The 22,590-nt window shown below is 41.8% G+C and overlaps 1 protein-coding gene and 1 long non-coding RNA gene across 4 annotated transcripts in view; one reads left to right on the top strand and one right to left on the bottom strand.

Annotated features, from left to right (window-relative positions):
* MKLN1 (muskelin 1) overlaps positions 1-22,590 on the bottom strand; it is a 335,662-nt gene that overhangs the window by 175,496 nt on the left and 137,576 nt on the right. Inside the window, exon 1 of one of the 3 annotated variants that reach the window (XM_044246579.1) lies at positions 81-183. The exons of the other annotated variants lie outside the window; for them this stretch is intronic. Within the exon in view, the coding sequence (XP_044102514.1) occupies positions 81-124 (44 nt within the window). The 5' untranslated portion in view covers positions 125-183. Of the gene's footprint in view, positions 1-80; positions 184-22,590 lie in introns of those variants that run through there. 3 annotated transcript variants of the gene reach the window in all.
* LOC122905079 overlaps positions 1-22,590 on the top strand; it is a 31,865-nt gene that overhangs the window by 427 nt on the left and 8,848 nt on the right. Inside the window, exon 2 of the long non-coding RNA XR_006384313.1 lies at positions 17,336-17,498. This is a non-coding gene — a long non-coding RNA (uncharacterized LOC122905079). The remainder of the gene's footprint in view (positions 1-17,335; positions 17,499-22,590) is intronic.

Genomic DNA, 22,590 nt, shown 5'->3' with positions numbered 1-22,590 from the left:
GGTGCTGGTTTTAAATGTCTCGCCCCGCGTTCCCGAGTCACATGGAGACAGGAAAAGGAAATGCTCGGGTGTCCTCTCACCCTGTTCTGTTTGCGGTTTGTGAGGTGCCCTTCCTTGTCAACATTTGTGGCGTGCCCTCTCACACCAATCCGTGCGCTCGGCTTGCTCAGTCACGGTATTCACCTACGGACCAGGAAAAACAAAACAAAAAAACCTTAAGGAGCTGAGGAAGCCGTGTGTCATCGTTTTTTTCCAGCTGTTAAATCTGCCCGCTTTTAGCTCGCACAGAAATTTCGTCCAAAAGTTGAGACAGAACAGAGTTGTAAAAAAAAAAAAAAAAAAGAGAGAGAGAGAGACCAGAGAAGGAATAACAGCCGAGGTGCTCTGAATGCCATATGGGCATCACGTGAGCTTCTTATCAAAAAAGGAACATTTGCTCCAAATATCTGGCAGCTTTAGATAATGCTCCCCATCAGGTACCCATTTGTCAAGGTTAGGCACGCTTAGTTCTTGGCTTAGTCACTGCAATTAGTCACTCCCTAAAGAAAAGGTTCCACCCGGAAATGCCGTGACAGTGTCTTCATCTCCACCTGACCCACAGAAGAACTGCAAGGAGTTTTCTCAGTGAACGACCAACTGAGTTGAAACACTTCAACAGTATTCTCTTCCCAATCAATCATTAAGCTGCCCAAAGCTCCTCAGATCTTTTCCTGACCTCCCCTTACTGTAGGGGAAAACTTAGCAGTGGCCTTTGCTGGACTATCAGATCAAGAATGTCAAAAAAGGGGCGCCTGGCTGGCTCAGTCAGTAGAATATTTCACTCTTGATCTTGGGGTTGTGAGTTCGAGCCCCGCATTAGGCATAGAGATTACCTTAAAAAAAAAAAGTTAAAATCTTTGAAAGAAAGAATGCCCCAAAGAAGGCCACAATATGTTAGCTTCTAAAATCACATGCATGGGCGCCTGGGTGGCTCAGTGGGTTAAGCCGCTGCCTTCAGCTCAGGTCATGATCTCAGGATCCTAGATCGAGACCCACATCGGGCTCTCTGCTCAGCGAGGAGCCTGCTTCTCTCTCTCTCTCTGCCTGCCTCTCTGCCTACTTGTGATCTCTCTCTGTCAAATAAATAAATAAAATCTTTAAAAAAAATAAAATCACATGCACTTTGGGTGTTGCAGCATGTTGGAAAAGTGTTTGTTCCTTGACGGAATGCTGTGATCTCAGTGACTCACGTTGGGAGTCTAGAGATGGGGGAGAGGCCAGAGAAGGTTGGTCCCAAAGATGCTTAGTGGTTAACTTTGGGAGAAAGAGATACTTTGAAGGGGAAAATTTTAAGATGATGACTCAGTTCAGTTAGTTAGGGGCTCTGAAGTCGCTAACCATACCTCTTACCCTAATATAAGTAGAGTCTTTGTTCTTTTCCAGACATAGAGTTACAGTTTCTGAGTGATCCTTTTTTTTTTTAAATTAAGAGTCTATTTATTTATTTATTTGACAGAGAGAGTGGGGGGTGAGGGGCAGAAGGAGCGGGAGAGAGACATTCTCAAGCAGACTCCATGCTGAATGCATAGCTGGTCATGGGGCTCGATCTCATGACCCCAACATCATGATCTGAGCCAAATCAAGAGTCAGATGTTCAACCAATTGAGCCACCCAGGCGCCCCCAGTGATCCTTTTTAAAAAACAGATACAAGCCAGTTCTCCTTGAGATGACTTTCTGTGACTTTCTATTCCATTTAAGTAATACGGAGATCCCTGAGCAGAGGCCTTTCATATCCTGCCTTGATTACCTCTCCAGCCTTTTCTCTTCTTTCTCCCTTACAAGCTTTACTCCTGCCAAACTAAACTTACACACTGAACTGGCTTCTGTAAGTTCTGTGCTCTCTCTGGCCTCGAGGGGTTAGTCGAAGCCAAACCAGGAGTACTCTCCACCATTCTTTACCTGGCTAACTCCTGCTCATTTTTCAGATCATTTCATGCTGGAAAATCGTTCCTGATCACCTATTTTGAGGTTAGGTGCCGTTTTCTATATTTCCCTCCTTATCTTAGCAAATATCACAATATATTTTAATTTCCTCTTTTTTCTATTCTCTCTTCCTAAACTGTAACTCCCATATAGGTAGGAGTTATGCATATCCTGTTCACAGTTGTATCTTCAGTCCTATGAGAATGTCTAGTACATAGTAAGTGCTCAGTAAATATTTATTGAAGAATGAATAAATTACACTTAAAGGGAATTGGGGTTGCAAAGGAAAGAAAATGCCAGAACTTCTTAGACAGCAAACATGTATCTCCTGAGGTGTGATTGCCATGGAGAATGTAAAGACCCAGGATAGTGTGGCTTTCCTGAAGCAAAGACTTTACAAATGGTACAGTAAGTTCAAATATTCATATGTTAACATAAATATAGACATGGTGCTATACTGAACTCAAAATTTATGTAAATGTAAAGATAAAATAGAAGACTAAAAAATTTCAAAATCTGTGAGAATCTACTAGTAGCTCAGATGAAACTTAATATCTTCCTCTGCCTTTGGGGCATTGCCTTATGTGACAGGGTTCATTGTAAGGATACATGGGGAAGGCCTGGAAACTGTCAGCAGCCATTTAATTCCTCTAGGTCCCCCACACTTCAAAGATTGGGACAAACCAGTAGCCTCATGGAGAACTGGATAATAGATGATTATTTTTCCGAGATCAACAGCTCCAGTGACCCAGTCATCTTGTCATCCCTTGAAAGCAATCATCTTTTACTCTCTAATGCCTTCTCAGTATGCTTCTCATAGTACATACTTACCAGAAAAAGTAACTGATTGTATTTGGTTTGTCACCATTCACTGTCTTTTCCTATTTAAAAAAAAAAGGTGGGGGGGAATTTATTAAGAGGCTTTATGTTCCAGGCTTTGTCTAGATGCTAATAAGACAGAGATAAACGAGTCAGACAAGGGCCCATACCATTCTGTTATGGTAACATATAATAAATAAGTCAACCAGATCATTTTAGTCTGTGCATTTGAGTACTAAGAAAAGACTACACTGGAGTAATATTTAGATTGGATGGTGAAAGAAAATTCTCTAAGAAGGTAATAGTTAAATTAAGCAAATAACCTATATGGTAAGAAAGTGCAAAGTCTGGATGTAAACATTCTAGGCAGAGAGAATAAACGAGTGCAATCAGCCTGAGACAAGAAAGGAGTTGGTATATTCAAAGAATAGAAAGTGTGGCTGGAGCATAGTGATGGGGGAGAGTGAAGTCAGAAAAATTGGTATGGTAAGGAGCCATGACATGGAACTATGATGGAGAGACCTACTACAGGGACTCAAGGCAAGGAGCAGCATTATCCATTTTAGATTTTATAAAGTTCACTCAGAAAATGGGTTGGAGAGAGGGAAGAGTTGAAGTGAGAAGACTTGACAGGAGGTTATTATAGTAGCCAGGCAAGAAATGATGGTGGCTTGGACTAACAGAGAAGATGGAGAACAGAGGTTGAATTGGGACATATTTTAGAAGTAAAACCAGCTAGACTTGCTTGTGGGGGTGGGGGGAAGGCAGGCAGAAAAGGAAAAAATCAAAGATAATCCCTGAGTTTGGTGTTTGCATCGCTAGGTAGATAGTGATGCTTTTATTGAAAGGGGAAGATTTAGAGTTAGAATAGTTTCAAGGTAGAAGGAATCAAGAATTCTGAGTTCAGACATTCAAATGGCCAAGGGACACATGAAAAGATACTCAACACCACTAATCATCAGATAAATGTAAATCAAAACCATAATGAGATATCCCTGCATACCAGTCAGTATTACTAGTATCAAAAAGACAAGTAATAACACGTGTTGGCAAAGATGTGGAGGAAAGGAAAGCCTCGTACATGGTTGGTAGGAATGTAAATCAGTACAACCATTGTAGGAAACAGTATGGATGTTCCTCAGAAAATTAAAAATAGAAATAGCATATGATCCAGTAATTTCACTATTGGGTATATGCCCAAAGAAAATGAAAACACTGATTTGAAAAGATACATGGGGTGCATAGCTGGCTTAGTCGGTAAAGCATGTGATTCTTGATCTCAGGGTCACGAGTTCAAGCCCCATACAGGGTATAGAGCTTACTTAAAAAAAAAAAAGAAAGAAAAGAAAAGATATATGCACCCCTATGTTTATTGCAACATTATTTACATAGCCAAGAAATGGAAGCAGCCCAAGTGTCCATTGCTACATGGAGGAATAAAGAAATATGGTATATACAGCAGCACCTGGGTGGCTCAGTGGGTTAAAGCCTCCACCTTCGGCTCAGGTCGTGAACCCAGCCTCCTGGGATTGAACCCCAGCTCTCTGCTTGGCAGGGAGCCTGCTTCCCTTCCTCTCCCTCTGCCTGCCTCTCTGCCTACTTGTGATCTCTGTCAAATAAATAAATAAAATATTTTTTTAAAAATGGTATATACATACACAAAAGAATGAAATCTTGTCATTTGCAACAACATGAATGGACCTAGAGGGTATTATACTAAGTGAAATAAGTCAGAGAAGGACAAATACCATATGATTTCACTTATATGTGAAATCTAAAATATAAAACAAATGAATAAACAAGCCAACAAAAAAACAAACACTCTTAAATACAGAAAACAAACTGTGACCAGAGGGAAGGTTGGTAAGGGAGTGGGTGAAATAGGTGAAGGGATTAAGAGGTACAAAAGAAAAAGAAAAAAAAAGGGGGGGTCTGGTATCAGTGTTATACAGGGGATGTCTGATAGATATCCAAGTGGAATTGCCAAGGATGTAATATGGAGAGTCTATATTGGTCAGAGTCTTACATCTAGTCACCTTACAGGCATTTGGCCTTCTTTTTATCTAACCCTATAGTGGTTGCTTATTTTGCCTCAGGCACTGATTCCTGAGTCAGTAAAATTTTCTCTGCGTAGCAGAATCATTGTAGCTCCAAGTATAGCCCGCCTAGATAGAAGAAACCATCAGTGGCAGCCTTCTGCAGAAGAGGATGTATGGGCTCAGGGATAGTCTATGGAAAGAAACTTAAGAGTATGTTTTGAAAATCTTAGTTTTGTTCCTAGGCCTGGTACTTTTCTAGCCATGAGAACTTGGGAAAGTCACATAACTTATAGTGGTGGAAAATCAAAACCCCTATAATATTTTCCACCCCTGTAAAATGAATTTAATCAAATCTATCCTGTCTACTTCACAAAGGAGTTTTGAAGATCAAGTGAAGGAAGAGAACAATTATTGAGTATCTAGCTTGCCTACTATGAGATAATGTAAGTTCCCATTTAATCCTCAGAGAAACTCTGAGATATAAACTCTTTTTTAAAAGCACATCTTTTTTTTTTTTTTAAGATTTTATTTATTTATTTGACAGACAGAGATCACAAGTAGGCAGAAAGGTGGGCAGAGAGAGAGAGGAGGAAGCAGACTCCCTGTGGAGCAGAGAGCCCAATGCGGGGCTCGATCCCAGGACCCTGGGATCATGACCCAAGCCGAAGGCAGAGGCTTTAACCCACTGAGCCACCCAGGCGCCCTGAGATATAAATATTTTTATCACCCTTTCACAATCAGAAAAATAAGGCTCAGAAAAGTTAAATACTTGTCTTTGGTTTGCTTCTTCACATGTGTGGGACAGAAGAGAGTGAGGTGGGGGTATTCCTTCCCCTGACTTCCTTCCTGTAAGGTCACTTTGGGCTGACTGGCCCTTTTGACCAGAAGTCACAAGTCCTCTTCCTAAGTGGTCTCTCCACACAGCTCTCTGGTTCTGGGTTCCAGTAACCACTCCACCCCTTGCTTCCTGCTGTTTCCTGGTATGTTCTTGCACTTTTATAAAGAGTCCCTTTATTAAACCTCTTACATTGCCCAACTTGAGAATGCCATCTGTGTCTAGCTGGGACATTCACTGATACAGTAACTTATCCAAGGAGGTTTAGCTAGTCAGTGACAGAGCCAGAATCTCTTTGGTTCAAAAGCTGGTCCTGTTCGATTGCATCCCATTCGTCTCAAGTGGAAAGAGACAGAGTAAACTATAAAGTACTATTCAGATATAAGATGTTGTCAAATAAAAAAAGACCACCGAGGGGCGCCTGGGTGGCTCAGTGGGTTAAGCCGCTGCCTTCGGCTCAGGTCATGATCTCAGGGTCCTGGGATCGAGTCCCGCATCGGGCTCTCTGCTCAGCGGGGAGCCTGCTTCCCTCTCTCTCTCTCTCTGCCTCTCTGTCTACTTGTGATTTCTCTCTGTCAAATAAATAAATAAAATCTTTAAAAAAAAAAGACCACCGAGAGTTAGAAGGCAAAACAAATTTGGCTGATTTACTTATTTCCAGGCAAAGGAACACATCAGGCTAAGGGGGAAAAAGAAGGTATTTTTATTTTTTTATTTTTTTTTTAAAGATTTTATTTATTTTATTTATTTGACAGAGACACAGCGAGAGAGAGAACCCAAGCAGGGGGAGTGAAAGAGGTAAGAAGCAGGCTTCCTGCTGACCAGGGAGCCTGAAGTGGGGCTCGATCCCAGCACCCTGGGATCGTGACCCAAGCCGAAGTCAGACGCTTAACGACTGAACCACCCAGGCGCCCCCTGGAAGGTGTTTTTACGACTGAACCACCCAGGCGCCCCCTGGAAGGTGTTTTTAATTATAAGGAAGGGTTTTCATGATTGTTATGTTCACTAAAGATTAAAATATACCCTCTAAATGAGCTGGAATAAATCAACCGCTCTGTACATGATTAGTTAAAACAAGCCTTATACTTCAGTGGCCAGGAAAAAATAAATCTTCAGAAAAGTCCTGTAAGGGTCTTATTTTAGCTGACACGGGGTTGTGTAAAGTTTATGGTTTTTTTTAAACAGTTTTAGGTGTTGAGGAAAGTAGAAGCACAATACAGCATTCAGTGTGCCATCTCCTCGGCAAGCTCTGCTGTAAATGGAAGAATTCCCTTTTAAAATATTTGGCCACAGATGAAGAAACTAATACTCAAATATGCTAGTTGTGCTGTCTAAGGTCATTTACACAACTGGTCTTTTGCAGATCTGACTCCATAACCTAAGTACCTGATTCTCAGTGCCTTTGTTCCTCACATAATTTTTTTTTAATTTTTTAATTTTTTAATAACCACATAATGTATTATTAGCCCCAAGGGTACTGGTCTGTGAATTGCCAGGTTTACACACTTCACAGCACTCACCATAGCACATACCCTCCCCAGTGTCCATAACCCAACCACCCTCTCCCTACCCCCCCTTCCCCCCCACCCCCACAACCCTCAGTTTGTTTTGTGACATTAGAGTCTCTTACAGTTTGTCTCCCTCCGGATCCCATCTTGTTTCATTTATTCTTTTCCTACCCCCCAAAGCCCCCACGTTGCATCTCCACTTCCTTATATCAGGGATATCATATGATAGTTGTCTTTCTCTGATTGAACTTATCTTGCTAAGCATAATACCCTGTTCCTCATGTAATTAATGGGAACTTTTTAGGACTACTCCTACATTATTCTTTATATCCTTCTTAACTAGCACATAGTAGATACTCAGCTATCTCCTGAACTGTATGTCTTAATTCCTCCTGAGTTTCTTCTCACCAATTGTCTTAGGCAGTTAAGTCTGCTATAACAAAAACAGCATAAACTTTGTGGCTTAAATGACAAATACTTATTTTTCGCAGTTCTGGAGGCTTGGAAGTTCAAAATCAAGGTGCTTGTAGATTCAGGATCTGATGAAAGCCCTCCTCCTGATTTGCAGACATCCACCTTCTTCTGCCTCTGGCCCCCCAAAATGCATGTCCTTCTTACATGCAAAATACATTCATTTCATCCCAATAGCCCCAAAAGTCTTAGCTCATTCCAGGATAATGTCTAAAGTCCAAAGTTTTTTCCAAATATCATCTCAATCAGATATGGATGAGGCTCTTCTGGACGCAGAACTCCTCTCCAGCTATGAATCAGTGAAACCAGGTAGGGTAATTGCTTCCACAATACTGCGGTAGGAGAGGCAAAAGATAGACATTCCCCTTCCAAAAGGAAGAAATGAGAAAGAGGGAAGGAGGGATGAGTCTCATGAAAACCAGGCAAACTCAGTGAGATCTTAAAGCCTGAGAATAATCCCCTTTGGCTCCTTGCTCTGCTTTTAGTACTGCCTCTTTGGCTCCCTGGGACGGTGATCCTGCCTGCCACTGCTGTTCCGCCATGCCAGAAACCTCCCTGCTGCTGGTCACACCCCCAGGGCTCTGGGTAGCCCAGCCCAGAGCTGTGAGTGAAAGTCTGTTTAACAGAGCTGATAGCCTCCTCTTTTGAAACCCTGATGGCACCCCTGATCTCTGCATTGTTTTCAGGGTCATTCTTTTCCTGTCTTGAAGAATAGCTTGTGTTCCAACCACATAGCTCTGTGGTCCTGGTCCTGTAAAATCCAAGACATCCAACAGGCTTTCTTCATTCCATCTATGTCCATCCCCTTCAGTTCACACTGGGTATCTTTGCTGAAGTGGCTGATTAGGTCTGTGGTTCACATCCTCACTAATCTCCTTATCAAATGGTCAGCCAGCTATACGGTCAGTGTTCTCTTCAAACCTGCTTTCTCGTTTCTTGTAATGTGGACAGGCTTAGAATTTTCCAAATCTTTAAATTCTCATTCCTTTTTGCATGACAGTTCCATCATCAGTTCTATAAGCAGTGAGGAGTAACCAAGCCACTCCTTCAATACTTTGTTTCGAAATCTCAGCTAGATAACCAATTTCATCACTTGCAAGTTCTACCTTCACAGAACACAAGAACAAGAACACAAATTTTTTACCACTTTAGACAAAGATCACCTTTCCTCCAGTCTCCGGTAACATGTTTCTCATTTCTGTCTGAAACCAGAGTGGCCTTTCCTGTCCATATCTCTAGCAACATTCTATTTGTGTATTCTCCTAAAGAATGGAAAGCATTCTCTCCAGCTCTCTTCCCTCTGAGCTTTTGCCAGAATCACCTTTGGTAACCCCTCACAGCAATAATGAGTTTTTCAAGCATGTACCCCCCAAACTCCAGCCCCTACTCATTACCCACTTCCAAAGCTGCTTCCACACTTTTAGGTATTTTTTGCAGGTATTTTTAGATAGAATGTTTATCTTTTGCCTCTCCTACCGCATGCCCACTTCTGTGTACCATTTTTTGTCTTAGTTAGCTTAGGCTACTGTAACAGCAATGCAATAGACTACGTGGCTTAAATAGTTATTAACCTTAATAATTAAGTTATTTTGTCAGCAAAAATGTATTCAGAAATAGCAGAGAATTACAGTTCAGGACATGCAAGCTACAGCAAAACCATAGACAAGTCCAGCAGGCAAAGGAGAGGGACGTTACTTGGTTGAAAAAGAAGAAGTTGGAAGGGTTGTTTTGAATGAAAGTCCATCGGAGAAAAGAAAGAGTTCAGGGTGATGACTTCTCATTAGCTGATTTGCAGAGGAAGTCAATGTCTTGTAGGAGATGCAATGTACAGTTTTTCCCTCTTGGGGCCTATAACTGATGATTCTTTCCTGGTGATTCTTCTGTTGGAGTGTAATTGACACTTCTGGTGAGAGAGTATAACTGACAGTTCTTCCTATAACTGACATTGGATAGTATATCTATCCTCTGTCTACTTTAGTAAGGTTTTCCTTCACTAATTTTCACACAACAAACATTTATTTCTCACACTTTGGCTGGGAAGTCCAAAATCAAGGCACTGGTAAATTGGTGTCTACACCCTTATTCCCGGTTTGCAGATGGATGCCTTCTTGCTGTGTGGCTGAGAGAAAAGAGGTCTGGTCTCATTCCCTTGTAAGGATCCTAATCCCATCAGGAGGCTCTGCCTTCATGACTTCCTCAAAATATAATCAGCTTCTAAACGCCCCACCTTCTAAAACCATCACATCAAGGGGTAGGGGCTTCAACCTATGATTTTGAAGAAAACACAAACCTTCAGCCCATAGCACTAACTTATGATTATAGTTTAAAAAATCAAAGGAGTTTGCTTAGGGATCATTTATAGATCAGAAGACTGGAAAGAATTAAAGACATGGGGGATATCCATCCATTTTTGGTTAGTAAATGAAGAAAATCATCATGGGGATTAGAATTTGCCCCCAAATAATTACCATTGAGAATTTCTTGCATACCAGGAATATGCATGCATTATCTCCATGAACCCTCACGGCAGCCCTGCAAGTAAACTCTCTTGGAGGTCAAGATTTGCCAAACTCACATGTGCCCTGTTACATAATTCTCAGATGTATACATTCAGGATTCAGAAGGCCAAGAGAAATACGTGATGTATTCCTAAGACTACTGGTTCTGCCTTCATCTTAACTTTCCTCACGGTTGCTGTATTAACTCATTTCAACTTTGCTGTTGTTTGGAATCCTTTCTTTGAGCACAAAGCTGCCAGAAGTAGTGGATGAAAAGCAAATGCCAGCAATTTGTAAGTAAGGGGATATCCCCTTTATTTTTTAGGACAAAGGAACTTCAGCCAGGCCCAGTGGGGCCTCTGTGCCTTCCCAGGTGAACGCTGAGACTGGCTTCAGGTGTGAAGCTCAGGTCTTTCTGCTCCCAGGAGATGGCAGCAGCAGCCACCACAGCTTCAGCCTGCGGGAGATAACAGAATTCCTCCTTTTGCCTATTGGCATCCAAGCCTAGAAATTCCCGGTATTAGAGACCGCTTTATCCCCGGTTTGCTGAGCTTGGTTGGAGCAGAGACACAGGCCGTGGAGGAACTGGCAATGATTCGTCATCTCATAAGTGCCTGGTTTTTGGTAAACACTTTAGTCCAAACTGTGACCTTGAAGCGTGTGTGAAGGAGGACCAGGAAGTCTCTGGCCAGGAAAAAGAGCTTCAGAAAGAAACAAATAGAGTTGAAACTTGAAGCCGGGTTAGGGGCACCAACTTCCCTCCTCACCCTTGTGCAGTCAAAAATCCACGGATAGGGCGCCTGGGTGGCTCAGTGGGTTAAGCCGCTGCCTTCGGCTCAGGTCATGATCTCGGGGTCCTGGGATCGAGTCCCACATCGGGCTCTCTGCTCAGCAGGGAGCCTGCTTCCTCCTCTCTCTCTCCGCCTGCCTCTGCCTACTTGTGATCTCTCTCTGTCAAATAAATAAATAAAATCTTAAAAAAAAAAAAATCCACGTATAACTGGACTCCCTAAAATACTAAAATACATATATCCCACTGTTGACTGGAAGCCTTACTGATAACATAAACAGTGAATTAACCCATATTTTGTATGTGTATTATATACTGTATTCTTATGCTAAAGTAAGCTAGAAAAAGAAAACATTATAGAGAAAAATACATTTACAGGACTGTACTGTATTTCTTTTTTTTTTAGGATTTTATTTATTTGACAGAGATGACAAGTAGGCAGAGAGAGTCAGGCAGAGATGGGGGGGGAGCAGGTTCCCTGCTGAGCAGAGAGCCCAACGATCCCATGACCCCGAGATCATGACCTGAGCTAAAGGCAGAGGCTTAATCCACCGAGCCACCCAGGCGCCCCAGGACTGTACTATATTTCTTACAAAAAAAAAAAAAAATCCACATAGAAGTGGACCCATACAGTTAAAACCCACATTGTTCCAGGGTCAACTTAAACACTTCCATCCACACAGGCATAAATGCAGAGGACCCCAGCTCACAGTTTGGTGCCACACCGAAAACACAGATTCTCCACCCAGCTTCCCAGCTACCAGCCAGCTGACCTTGTTCCGGAATCTCTCAGAGCTGCAATTTCCTCCTCGACCTAGTGTGGACTCCGATGTAAAGTGCCTGCTAATTCTTAAATTATGAGTTACCGTACTTTTATTTTCAGGATTAAGTAAAGTTGGGCCTTCGCCCTTTCGGAATTTGAAAAATCCCAGACACAACCAGTGCTACGGGATCCAAGTTAACCCCAGGTGAGCACATAGGTGAGCTCATAGTCTGGTTCGGCAAAAACTGCCAGCTGCCTGGAAGGTGGGCAGGAATCCCAGGAGACGTCTGAACACCACACAGCTAGGGATGAACTGTCAACTGCTGGGATTTGCTTTGCAAATGACCACATCTAAATGAGGCTGACAAAACAAAAAGCAATTAACACTGACTCCTAGTGTATTTGGAAGCCAGAAGTCCTTTTGGGAAAAGTGAAATTGGCTCAGAAAAAATGATCCCACCACTCTGGGTAGAAATGTTTAGGGTTTAGGGGATTCTTTTTTTTTTTTTCTTAAGATTTTATTTTATCTATCGGACGGACAGAGATCACAAGTAGGCAGAGAGGCAGGCAGAGATAGAGGGTGGGGGGGAAGCAAGCTCCCCACCAAGCAGAGAGCCCAATGCGGGGCTTGATCCCAGGACCCTGAGATGATGACCTGAGCTGAAGGCAGAGGCTTTAACCCACTGAGCCACCCAGGCGCCCCATGGGTTTAGGGGGTTCTTAAGTCAGGACCTGTCAGTGCTTCTGTCCCACTGTCACATTCAGGGGCTCAACCTGGATTTTGTGAAGGAGAAAATGGAACGAGCTCCTCTCATTTCCTCCCTACTTCATCCTGCTGGCTCTCACCATCATTGCCTGAATGGCTGCAATGTTCAGCCATTCATTCAGTAAATATTTACTGGTCACTTACCGTGTGCCACATACTGGGAATATAGCTAGCTATTAAGGAGTTCACAGTCTCCTAGTCGGGTATTAAATGGGTTAAATATACAAAGTAGCCAGAAAGGATTAGCATACATATAAATATAAAATATGAAGTAACAATAGTGGCCATAGTGGTAGTTAGCAGAAGCATTGGCCCCATAAGGAGCCAATATCTCCACAGGCCAAAGATCTTTTCTATCTTTAATAGATAATATCTTTAAAGTTATACCCCGAATATAGTAGAATCATCTAGACTAGGCCTGCAGGTATTGGCCCCTGCCGTCTGACAAGGCAACCCTTCTTTCCTATTTCACATGAAAGTCATCATAGGAGAATCCCTTCCTGGAGTGGGAAATATACACTCCAGAAAGCCACTTTAAATGGAAATATGTATATATTAACTGACCTGAAAGGATCGCTGACTGGGGACAGCTTCTCCCTCTATGTTTCCTGCATTAGAATATCAGCACAGGGGGTGGTCAGGTTAAGTAAGTTTCACTGTCAACTGAAACAGAGGGAACTGAAAGACAATGACAGAAGACATAGTGATGGCAAATTCTGGACGGTTCTGCACTAGAAAAAAGAACCAGATCCAGCATGCAGAGCAGGTCAGAGAGTAAGGCAACAGAGATGTCATGGGACAGGGGACTCAGCTATCTAGTACAACAAACAAACAGAGGAAGCAAACCAGTTCTCCTGGTTCCCCAACATCTCAAATCAATCTGAGGGGGTCAACTGAAGTTTGTCTTCAAAGAGACACCAGTTATCCTCATACTTTTGGAATTGGGCCAAATAATGTCTCAAATGCAAGTTTTTATAAAAACCTTTCTTATATTGATCATTTTATTTTCTTCCTATATATTTCTTTTTTTTTAAATGTTTTATTTATTTATCTGACAGAGAGAAAGAGATCACAAGTAGGCAGAGAGGCAGGCAGAGAGGGGGCAGCAAACTGCCTGCTGAGTAGAGAGCCCTACGTGGGGCTCGATTCCAGGACCCCAAGATCAGGACACTAGTCGAAGGCAGAGGCTCAACCCACTGAGCCACCCAGGTGCCCCAATCTTCCTGTATATTTCTATATAAGCTCAAAATTATCTCCTTTACCCCCACCTCTACAACCAGTTTCCAGCAATGTCAGTTACTAAACATATAGCACAAAGTGTGAGAAACTTGGTCTAATTTTATGCAATTTAATGCTCAGGTCACTGCTCTCAGGGCCCCCAAAATAACCAGCATTATACTGGGATTCTCTCGTGAGCACATTCAGAAAAGTGCCTCTAAGCAGTGGCTCTCATTCTTGGCTGCCTATTGGAATCCCATGGGAAACTTGTAAAAATCCCCATATCACATCCCAAAACAGTTACATATTAGGGGTGGGACCTAAGCATTGATATATTAATTTTGAATTTCTCGAAAGGGTTCTTTTATTTTCCCCTTTCCCTTAAAATCATGGATGTAGGTTTATTTACCAAAGGTGCTGGCCTGGGACTGGTTCCATCAGCCAGGACTTTAGTTCCTCAAAAGACTTACATGTGCCACCAAGGTTGGGAACTTTTCCCCCTTATGTCTTAGCAGGAAGCTGTTGGTACCTGACAGCTAAGCTCTCCTCTGTTTGGAATTTCTCCTGAGAAGTAATCATCAAGAAACCAGATGCTGCGATGGCAGCTAGCTTGGACATCCACTTAGTTGCAAGATTTCCATTTTGACTCTCCCACTTTGTCAGTTAAAATGACTTGGGTACTTAAAGTTGTGAACAACAGTTAATCGGTATTTTAAAGAGAATTGATAACAGGTGATGCTGGTGTAAATGCTACACTCTAGAGACGCCACATTCATCCTAATGCTTCTTTAAATCCCCCACATTGTGGGGGGTGCCTGGGGGGCTCAGTCAGTTGAGTGTCCACTTCTTGGTTTTGGCTTAGGTCATGATCTCAGGGTTGTGAGATTGAGCCCCACATGGGGCTCCATGCTCAGTGTGTTGGGGGGGGGTGTCCATTTGGGATATTCTCTCTCTCTCTCTCTCTCTCCCTCCCTCCCTCCCTCTTTCTTCCCCTTTCCCATGCTCTCTTTGTCAAATAAATAATTTTTTAAAAGATTTTATTTATTTATTTGACAGACAGAGATCACAAGTAGGCAGAGAGGCAGGCAGAGAGAGAGGAAGGGAAGCAGGCTCCCCGCAGAGCAAAGAGCCCGATGTGGGGCTCGATCCCACGACCCTGAGATCATGACCTGAGCAGAAGGCAGAGGCTTTAACCCACTGAGCCACCTAGGTGCCCCTCAAATAAATAATTTTTTGAAGAAAGAGAAATCTCCCCCCCAAAAAGAAAGAGAAATCCCCTGCACTATGTCCTTTTCCTCTCCCTGTTTACCCATTTTTCTCTCTCCCTCTCTTCCTTTCTCCTTCAGCTGTTTTCCCACACTATCAGTCTTCTGTCCTGTTCCTCGTTCCCCTTGTTCCTCTCTCGTTCCACTTTGCATCTCCCTATTCCTTCTGCATCTGACTTGACTTCTTTCACTCTAGCATCTCCCTCTAACCCACAACACATGCATCTCCTCTCCTTCATCTTTTCCACTTGCTTTTCCTTAATGAACTATACCATAGAACAAAAACATTGTCAGATATTTTTAATTACTAAATAGAGTATTTGTTATTAACTTTAAAAGCAGTTAAGTTCTGGGGTGCTGGCTGACAGCTGGGAGGGGGGGACTCTTGATCTTGAGATCATGAGTTCAAGCCCCACGTTAGGCTGTTGGGCGTAGAGATTACTTTAAATAAATAAATATAAAAGCAATGAAGTTCTGAAAATCCTGTATTTGTCTGTCCGAAGGGGGATGGGTGTGGGAACTTGCTTGTAGTTAGCTTTCTTTAAATACTACTATAAGGGATGCCTGGGTGGCTCAATTGGTTAAGCCACTGCCTTCAGCTCAGGTCATGATCCTGGAGTTCTGGGATTGAGTCCCACATCAGGCTCCCAGCTCCTTGGGGAGTCTGCTTCTCCCTTCTCATGCTCTCTCTCCCTCTCTCAAATAAATAAATAAAATCTTTTAAAAATAAATAAATAAATAAAATAAAATTACTACTATAAGGGCACCTGGATGGCTCAGTTGGTTGGGCAGCTGCCTTCGGCTCAGGTCATGATCCTGGACTTCCGGGATCGAGTCCCATATCGGTCTCCCAGCTCTTTGGGGAGTCTGCTTCTCCCTCTGACCTTCTCCTCTCTCATGCTCTCTCTCACTCATTCTCTCTCAAATAAATAAATAAAATCTTTTAAAAAATCGTTTAAAAAATAAATAAATACTACTATAAGATTTATTTTTCTTATAACTTCCTTTATTGGCCTTAGGTTACTTTATTCATGTAGTTCAATGACCCTCAACCCAAAAATGGTTGTTTGTTCTTCAGTAACCCCAACAACAGTAGCTGTCATCCCTATAAAAAGAGAAACAAGCTAAAAACAGTAGAGTGTATACACCCTGAATTGCATATTCAGTTACAAAATCATCATTATCATTATTATTGTAATTGCAGAGAGGAGGCATTTAAATAATTGTTCAAAGTATCTTCTTGAGGAAATAAGGAAATCAGGGCCAGCTGTTACAAACCAACCTACAATAATAATCCCGTATGTGCATTTTCAGTATGCATAGCAATGCTACAGTAACAAATTTGTGCATTCATCTAATTTCCTTAAGCAACCTAAAAAATAAGAAACCTTGATCAAATCCATTGTCTGACTTGGTAACTGACCCGTGTTTTTATTTTTATTTTTTTTATTTTTTAAAAAGATTTTATTTATTTATTTGACAGAGATCAAAGTAGGCAGAGAGAGATGGGGGAAGCAGGCTCCCCGCTGAGCAGAGAGCCAGATGTGGGGCTTGATCCCAGGACCCAGAGATCATGACCTGAGCTGAAGGCAGAGGCTTAACCCGCTGAGCCACGCAGGCACCCCTGACTTGTGTTTTTGTTTGTTTGTTTGTTTTGTTTTAAGATTTTATTTATTTATTTGATAGAGAGAGAGATAACAAGTAGGCAGAGAGGCAGGCAGAGAGGGTGGGGGAAGCAGACTCCCCGCCGAGCAGAGAGCCCGATGCGGGGCTCGATTCCAGGACCCTGAGATAACAACCTGAGCTGAAGGCAGAGGCTTAACCCACTGAGCCACCCAGGTGCCACCTGACTTGTGTTTTTAAGCAGTGTCCCTGCATAATCTTAGACTCAGAAGCCAACAAACACAAAATTGCACCATCAATTCCATGACTGGGGTGGTGGGCCAGTATCCCCCTGTTATGTTATGGACACAAATCTAGTTACTCAAGTAGCGTAGAAACAGGGTAGAAAGATCAGCAGACAACTAAAACGTATAGAAGAAATAGCCACAAAAATAGACACGTTATACTGACTTGAAATTTGTAAACAAACAAACTATGAGAAAAGGGGGAAGGTCTTGTTTTTACGTTAGTGAAATCAGCCAAAAGTATTTGAGATTTTCTCTTCCCAAGATACAGCTGTGAAATGACTAATAGGAATTAAGTGAGCCTGCACCAAGAACTGAATGTGCCACTTCACTGGGAACAGAAAATGTTCCCCTGTAGAGGCTGTCCTCTCAGACGAGTACCTTGGGTGTTTTAAAGAGGAGCTGCCAGACGCAGATATGGTGCATTTACAAAGAACAAGAATTATCCATGCATCTTTGCAACTTTTCTCGTATCTTGGTACTTTTGGATCAGATGTATGTCTTCAATTCCACGTCCCTGAAGAAACTCCGGAGAGAGGGAAGAAGGAAGGAGGAGAAAAAAAAAGCTTCCTGTCACATTGTGTTTTCCTTGCTGGGCTACTGTTGCGTTCCAGTAGGAGTCTTGCTGAACACTTGGCCTGAGCAATTTAAGAAGGGTGAGTGACCAATACTTAAGAAGGTTAGTAACTGCTCTGATCCAGCCTTCCCAGGTTCTAAAAATCATACAACTAGTTGTAATGGATCAATATTATTTGAATAGTTGCATCCCCAGCTAAAATCGAGTTTCCCACACACAGCCTTATCCTGTTTCAATAATTAAAATATTTTTTTCTACTAAAGTATCAGAAGGGATACTGACTGACATTTTGAAAGATGTTTCAAGGCACAATCTGTGTATTTCATTGCATTGTAAAACACCACAGCAACATAAGAATAAATTCAAACTTCAGGACTTCAAAAAAGTTAACTATTATAATTTCTATGAACTATTTATATATTCTGTCCCCATAAGCATATATATATATATATATATATACACCATTTTTACACAAAGCAGACCATATAATAGTGCCCTGTTGTGAGATATTAGGGGAAAAAAATTAAAAAATATATATATATAGGGGGTGCCTGGTTGGCTCTGTTGGTTAAGCATCCAACTCTTGATTTTGGCTCAGGTCATGGTTTCCGAGTTTTGAGATTGAGCTCCGCATCAGGCTCTGTGCTGGGCATGGAGACTGCTTAAGACTCTCTCTCCCTCTCCCCTGCTGCTCCCACTCTCTAAAAAAAAAAAAAGAAAAAGGGGTGCCTGGGTTGCTCAGTGGGTTAAAGCCTCTCTGCCTTTGGCTCAGGTCATGATACCAGAGTCCTGGGATGGAGGCCCACATCGGGCTCTCTGCTCAGCAGGGAGCCTGCTTCCCTTCCTCTCCTTTTGCCTGTCTCTCTGCCTACTTGTGATTTCTGTCTTTCAAATAAATAAATAAAATCTTTAAAAAAAAGAAAAAAATATATATTGGTTTCTAACCCCCAGTTCCTGGCACAGAGCTCCCAAAGCCCTCAGTTAAATTTTTAAGTGATGAGAGCACTAGGAGCATCTTTTGTCCTAATATTTGGTCTTTGATCCCACTTCCTGACACAAGTTCTTAAATCCCTTTGAATTTCCCAGCAGTGTCCTTTGTTCTACTGAGGTGGGGTCCTGGATGGCTCCTGAATAGGGGCTGGTGCCCAGAAAGACCAAGCCATGATTATAAGCTTGGAATTTTCAGCCCCATCCCTCATTCTCCAAAGAGAGGAGAAGGGCTGGAAATGGAGTTAATAATTGATGATGCCCATGTGATGAACCCTCCATGAAAATCCCAATAGAGAGCTTCCAGATTGGTGAACACATCCAGCTAATGGAAGGGTGGCAACCCAATTTATTAGGGACAAAAGATTCTGCACTTGGACCCCCCCCCCCGCACCCCAGACCTTGCCCTGTATATCTCTTCATCTGGCTGTTCATCTATATCCTTTACATTATCCCTTATTATGTAATAAACTGGTAAACATAATTGTTTCCCTGAATTCTATGAGTTGTTTTAGCAAATAATTGAATCTAAAGGCCAGTAGGAAGTCATGGGAACCTCTGATGTGTAGCCAAGTCAGACAGAAGTTGTGGATAATTTAGGAACCTATTACTTGAGATTGGCTACAGTTGCCACTTTAATGCACCAGAGTTTGATTTGAATTCCACTATGTCATACAGTACAGGTTAAACAATTGGGTTTTACTATGAAAAGAGGAAACTGATAAAGTCAGCGTCCTTAAAAGAAGGGAGGATTCTCTTATTGTCCCTGGCTGACCTGCTGGTCCCACAGCATGGTTTGTGTTCCAGGGAAGGGAACTCTGCCTCTCTTTTGATTTTTTTTTTCTTTCTTTTTTTTTTTTTTAAATATAGAGCAAGTAAGTGTGAGAGTAAGCCTTATCAGTGAGGGGAATAATCAGACTTGTCTTGGCATCAGGCAGCCTGGACTTTAGTGCCAACTACTTACCAGCATGAGCTTGTAAACACATCTAGACTTTTGGGCCCCTGGGATGTTACACAAGTGAAGCCAGCAGTCCCATGGGAAGTGGAGCTTGGGGACAGTTCCTAAGGCTGGGAGAAGCCCCCTTAGCCTCCAATCGCCCACACCTGGTCTGAGCTAGCTCATTGTCCAAGCAATGAAGAATGAGCACCCAGATTCATTTAGAACAAGCCTACTCTTTGTATCCCATTAAATTAATTAAGAAGTCGGGAAATGGAGATGAGGTTAACTCTTTTTTTACTCCCAACTCTTTATTTTGAACACTTTCAAATCCACAAAGGTCAAAAGAACGATACAATGAATGCCCTTACATGCTTCACCTAGATTCATCAATTGTTAGCATTTTATCATCTCTGCTCTATCTCTTTCTATAAATACACATTTTATGCATTGAAGCATTTGAAAGTAAGTTGAATACTTTATGATCCTCACTAAAATAATTTAGCATACATCTCCTAAGAATAAAGGCATTCTCCTACATAACTGCAATGCCATTTTCAGACCTAGGAAAATTAATGATTTGATATCTTTAATTCCACATTTAAATTTCTCTAATTGTCTTCAGTGTCTTTTATGGCCATCTTTTTTTGTTGGATCTAAGGTCTTAACAAGGTTCATACGTTGCATTTGATTTTGTCTCTAGTCCAGGGCCTTTTCATTGTCATGACTGAGATGTAGTGGTTAGAGACCACGATGCCGGCTAAGTGTCCCACAATACATAGACAACCCCCACAACAAAGAATTAGCTAACCCAATATGTCAATTAGTGTTGAGATTGAAAAACCTTGTTCTAGTCTATCTGGGACAGTCTCCTTACTTTTTTGTTGTTGTTTTTCATGACACGGACTTGTAATGCCCAAGCTGGTTGTAGTACAGAATGTTCCACACTCCAGGGTTTTCTGATTTTTTTCATGATTAGTTTACATTTGAACATATTTGGCAAGAATAGTACACAGATGATTGTAATGATAAGCTATTACTCCATACCAACTCACCCCCCAAATTCAGAGGCATTCTACCATTGACGAGGTAGGTTCTGCTGATCTGGGCTGGGCTCAGCTGATTTTGGCTGGATTCATTAATGGATCTGTAGTCATTTGGCAGGTTGGCTGGGGGCAGGCTGGTCTAGGATCCCAGGTCAACTGGGGTAATTGGGCTCAGCTTCATTCATCTCTCACACTTAGCAGGCTAGCCCAGGCCTAGTCTCATGGGAGAGGTAGAGTCCAAAAGAAAGTGGAAGTATGTAACATCTGTCAAGGCCTAGGCTTGAACTGGCACTCTTTCACTTTAACTGCATTATATTGGCAGATGAAGATAACAAAGCCAGCCTATATTCAAGCGATAGAGAAATGAACTCTACCTCTTAATGGGAGTCACATTGCAAGGAATGTGCATAAGGAGGGAAAGAATCTGGGCCTATTGCAATCAGTCTATCAAAGTGATATCATGTACCTCTTACAGCATCATATCAGAAGGAATACAATGTCAGGTTGTCCCACTATTAGTGATGTTAAGTTGCGATACCTCGATGAAGTATCCATGCTTTGGATATGTGGGATGATGCTTTCATGCACTGCTACCCTGTGTGCCATTGTTTTAGTTTCCTAGGGATGTCATACCAAAGTACCCACAAATTTAGTGGCTAAAACAACAGAAATGTATTGTCTCTTAGTTCTGAAGATGAGAAGTATAAAAACATTATGTTGGCAGAGCTCTCTCTGAAACTTTTAGGATAGAATTCTCCCTTGCCCCTTCTAGCTTCTGGCAGCCCCAGACATTCCTTGACTTGCAACTGTAGCATTTCAATTCAGCCTCCGTATTCACATGGCATCCTCCCTGTCTCTCTGTGTCTTCACATGACCATCTTCTTGGAAGGGCACCAGTCATACTGGATTAGAGTTCCATCCTATTCCAGGATGACCTCATCTCTTAACAAATTACATCTGCAATGACCCTATTTCCAAATAAGATCACATTCTAGGGTCCTGGGGTAGGACTTCAACACACCTTTCTTGGGAAACACAATTCAACCCATAATACCCATCAACCCTTCACCCAGAGGTTTTATCCATCCACATATAGTCTGTGACTGAAGGAGTTTATTACATTGGGGATTGCATAGCAGTGTTTTTCTTAAACCTCACCATTTCTTCAGCACTTATTAGCTGGCATTCTTCTGAAAAGAAGAAAGTTCTGTTTTCCTATTTTGTACCCCATCTCTTCTCTCCTCCCCTCTTTTTTAGTCACTTTGAATGTGTGGCTTTTTCTTTATATACAACCATCACTTTCATACAACCATACAAACAAAATTGAGGTGATCAGATTGTCTCAAATTTGACTAGCAAGAGTCCCTAAAGTCAACTCTTACTGAAAAATGTACCATAAGTATTTAAGCTTTCATTGAATTTAAAATTCTTCTTATTAATACGTAACATGACTACTCCCACTAATCTATCCCATGGGACCTACTTCTGCTGTCCCCATAAGTCAGGGCTTAAATTTTCTCCTTGGGGAGGCCATGTGATTGTTCCCCAGGGGAAAAGTCTCATCATCGTTCCTAAAGTACAGCCATTAAAAAAAGTAATAATAATAATAAAAAAATAACCACTCTGTCATTTATTGAGTATACTGTTTTACATATGTTATTTGAAATGTCATAATAAGTCTGTGCCTAAGTAATGTTACTATATATTATAAATGAGAAATCAGAGGTTTAAAGTGAGATACTGGAAAGAGTATGGATTTTGTAAACTGGTGGTTTGAATCTTGGCTTGTATCACCTATCAGGTATGTGATCTAGAGTCTCTGTAGGCATAGGTTTGTTTATCTGTACAATAGTGATGAGGATACTTGCCTAACAGGTCTGAGCCCCACTGCTTACCTGACTTAGAGAGAGTGTCCATTAGTTCTCCCTTTCCATATCCTGCTAACTTCTAGGTTATGCTGGATAAGTGACAGTGCCACAGAGTCCACTAGCAATTAATTAGGCGTCAATCAATTTCATTAATTCAGAGTATGCTCCCTAGGAATTAGAGATAGCTCAACCCAAGTGTTAGCTAAAATTTACCTTTAAGTATCTATGGGGAAAAAAAAGTTTCCTAATCCATTTCTTACACCATATTGTGAGAAGGAAGTCATATCTATTCAACTTAAGAGAACAACTTTTGGGGAGATCTTTTGCATTTTC

This window comes from Neovison vison, chromosome 4, assembly GCF_020171115.1.
Source record: "Neovison vison isolate M4711 chromosome 4, ASM_NN_V1, whole genome shotgun sequence".
In the NCBI taxonomy this organism is placed as follows: domain Eukaryota; kingdom Metazoa; phylum Chordata; class Mammalia; order Carnivora; family Mustelidae; genus Neogale; species Neogale vison.
This window is presented reverse-complemented; position numbering and strand designations above follow the sequence as displayed.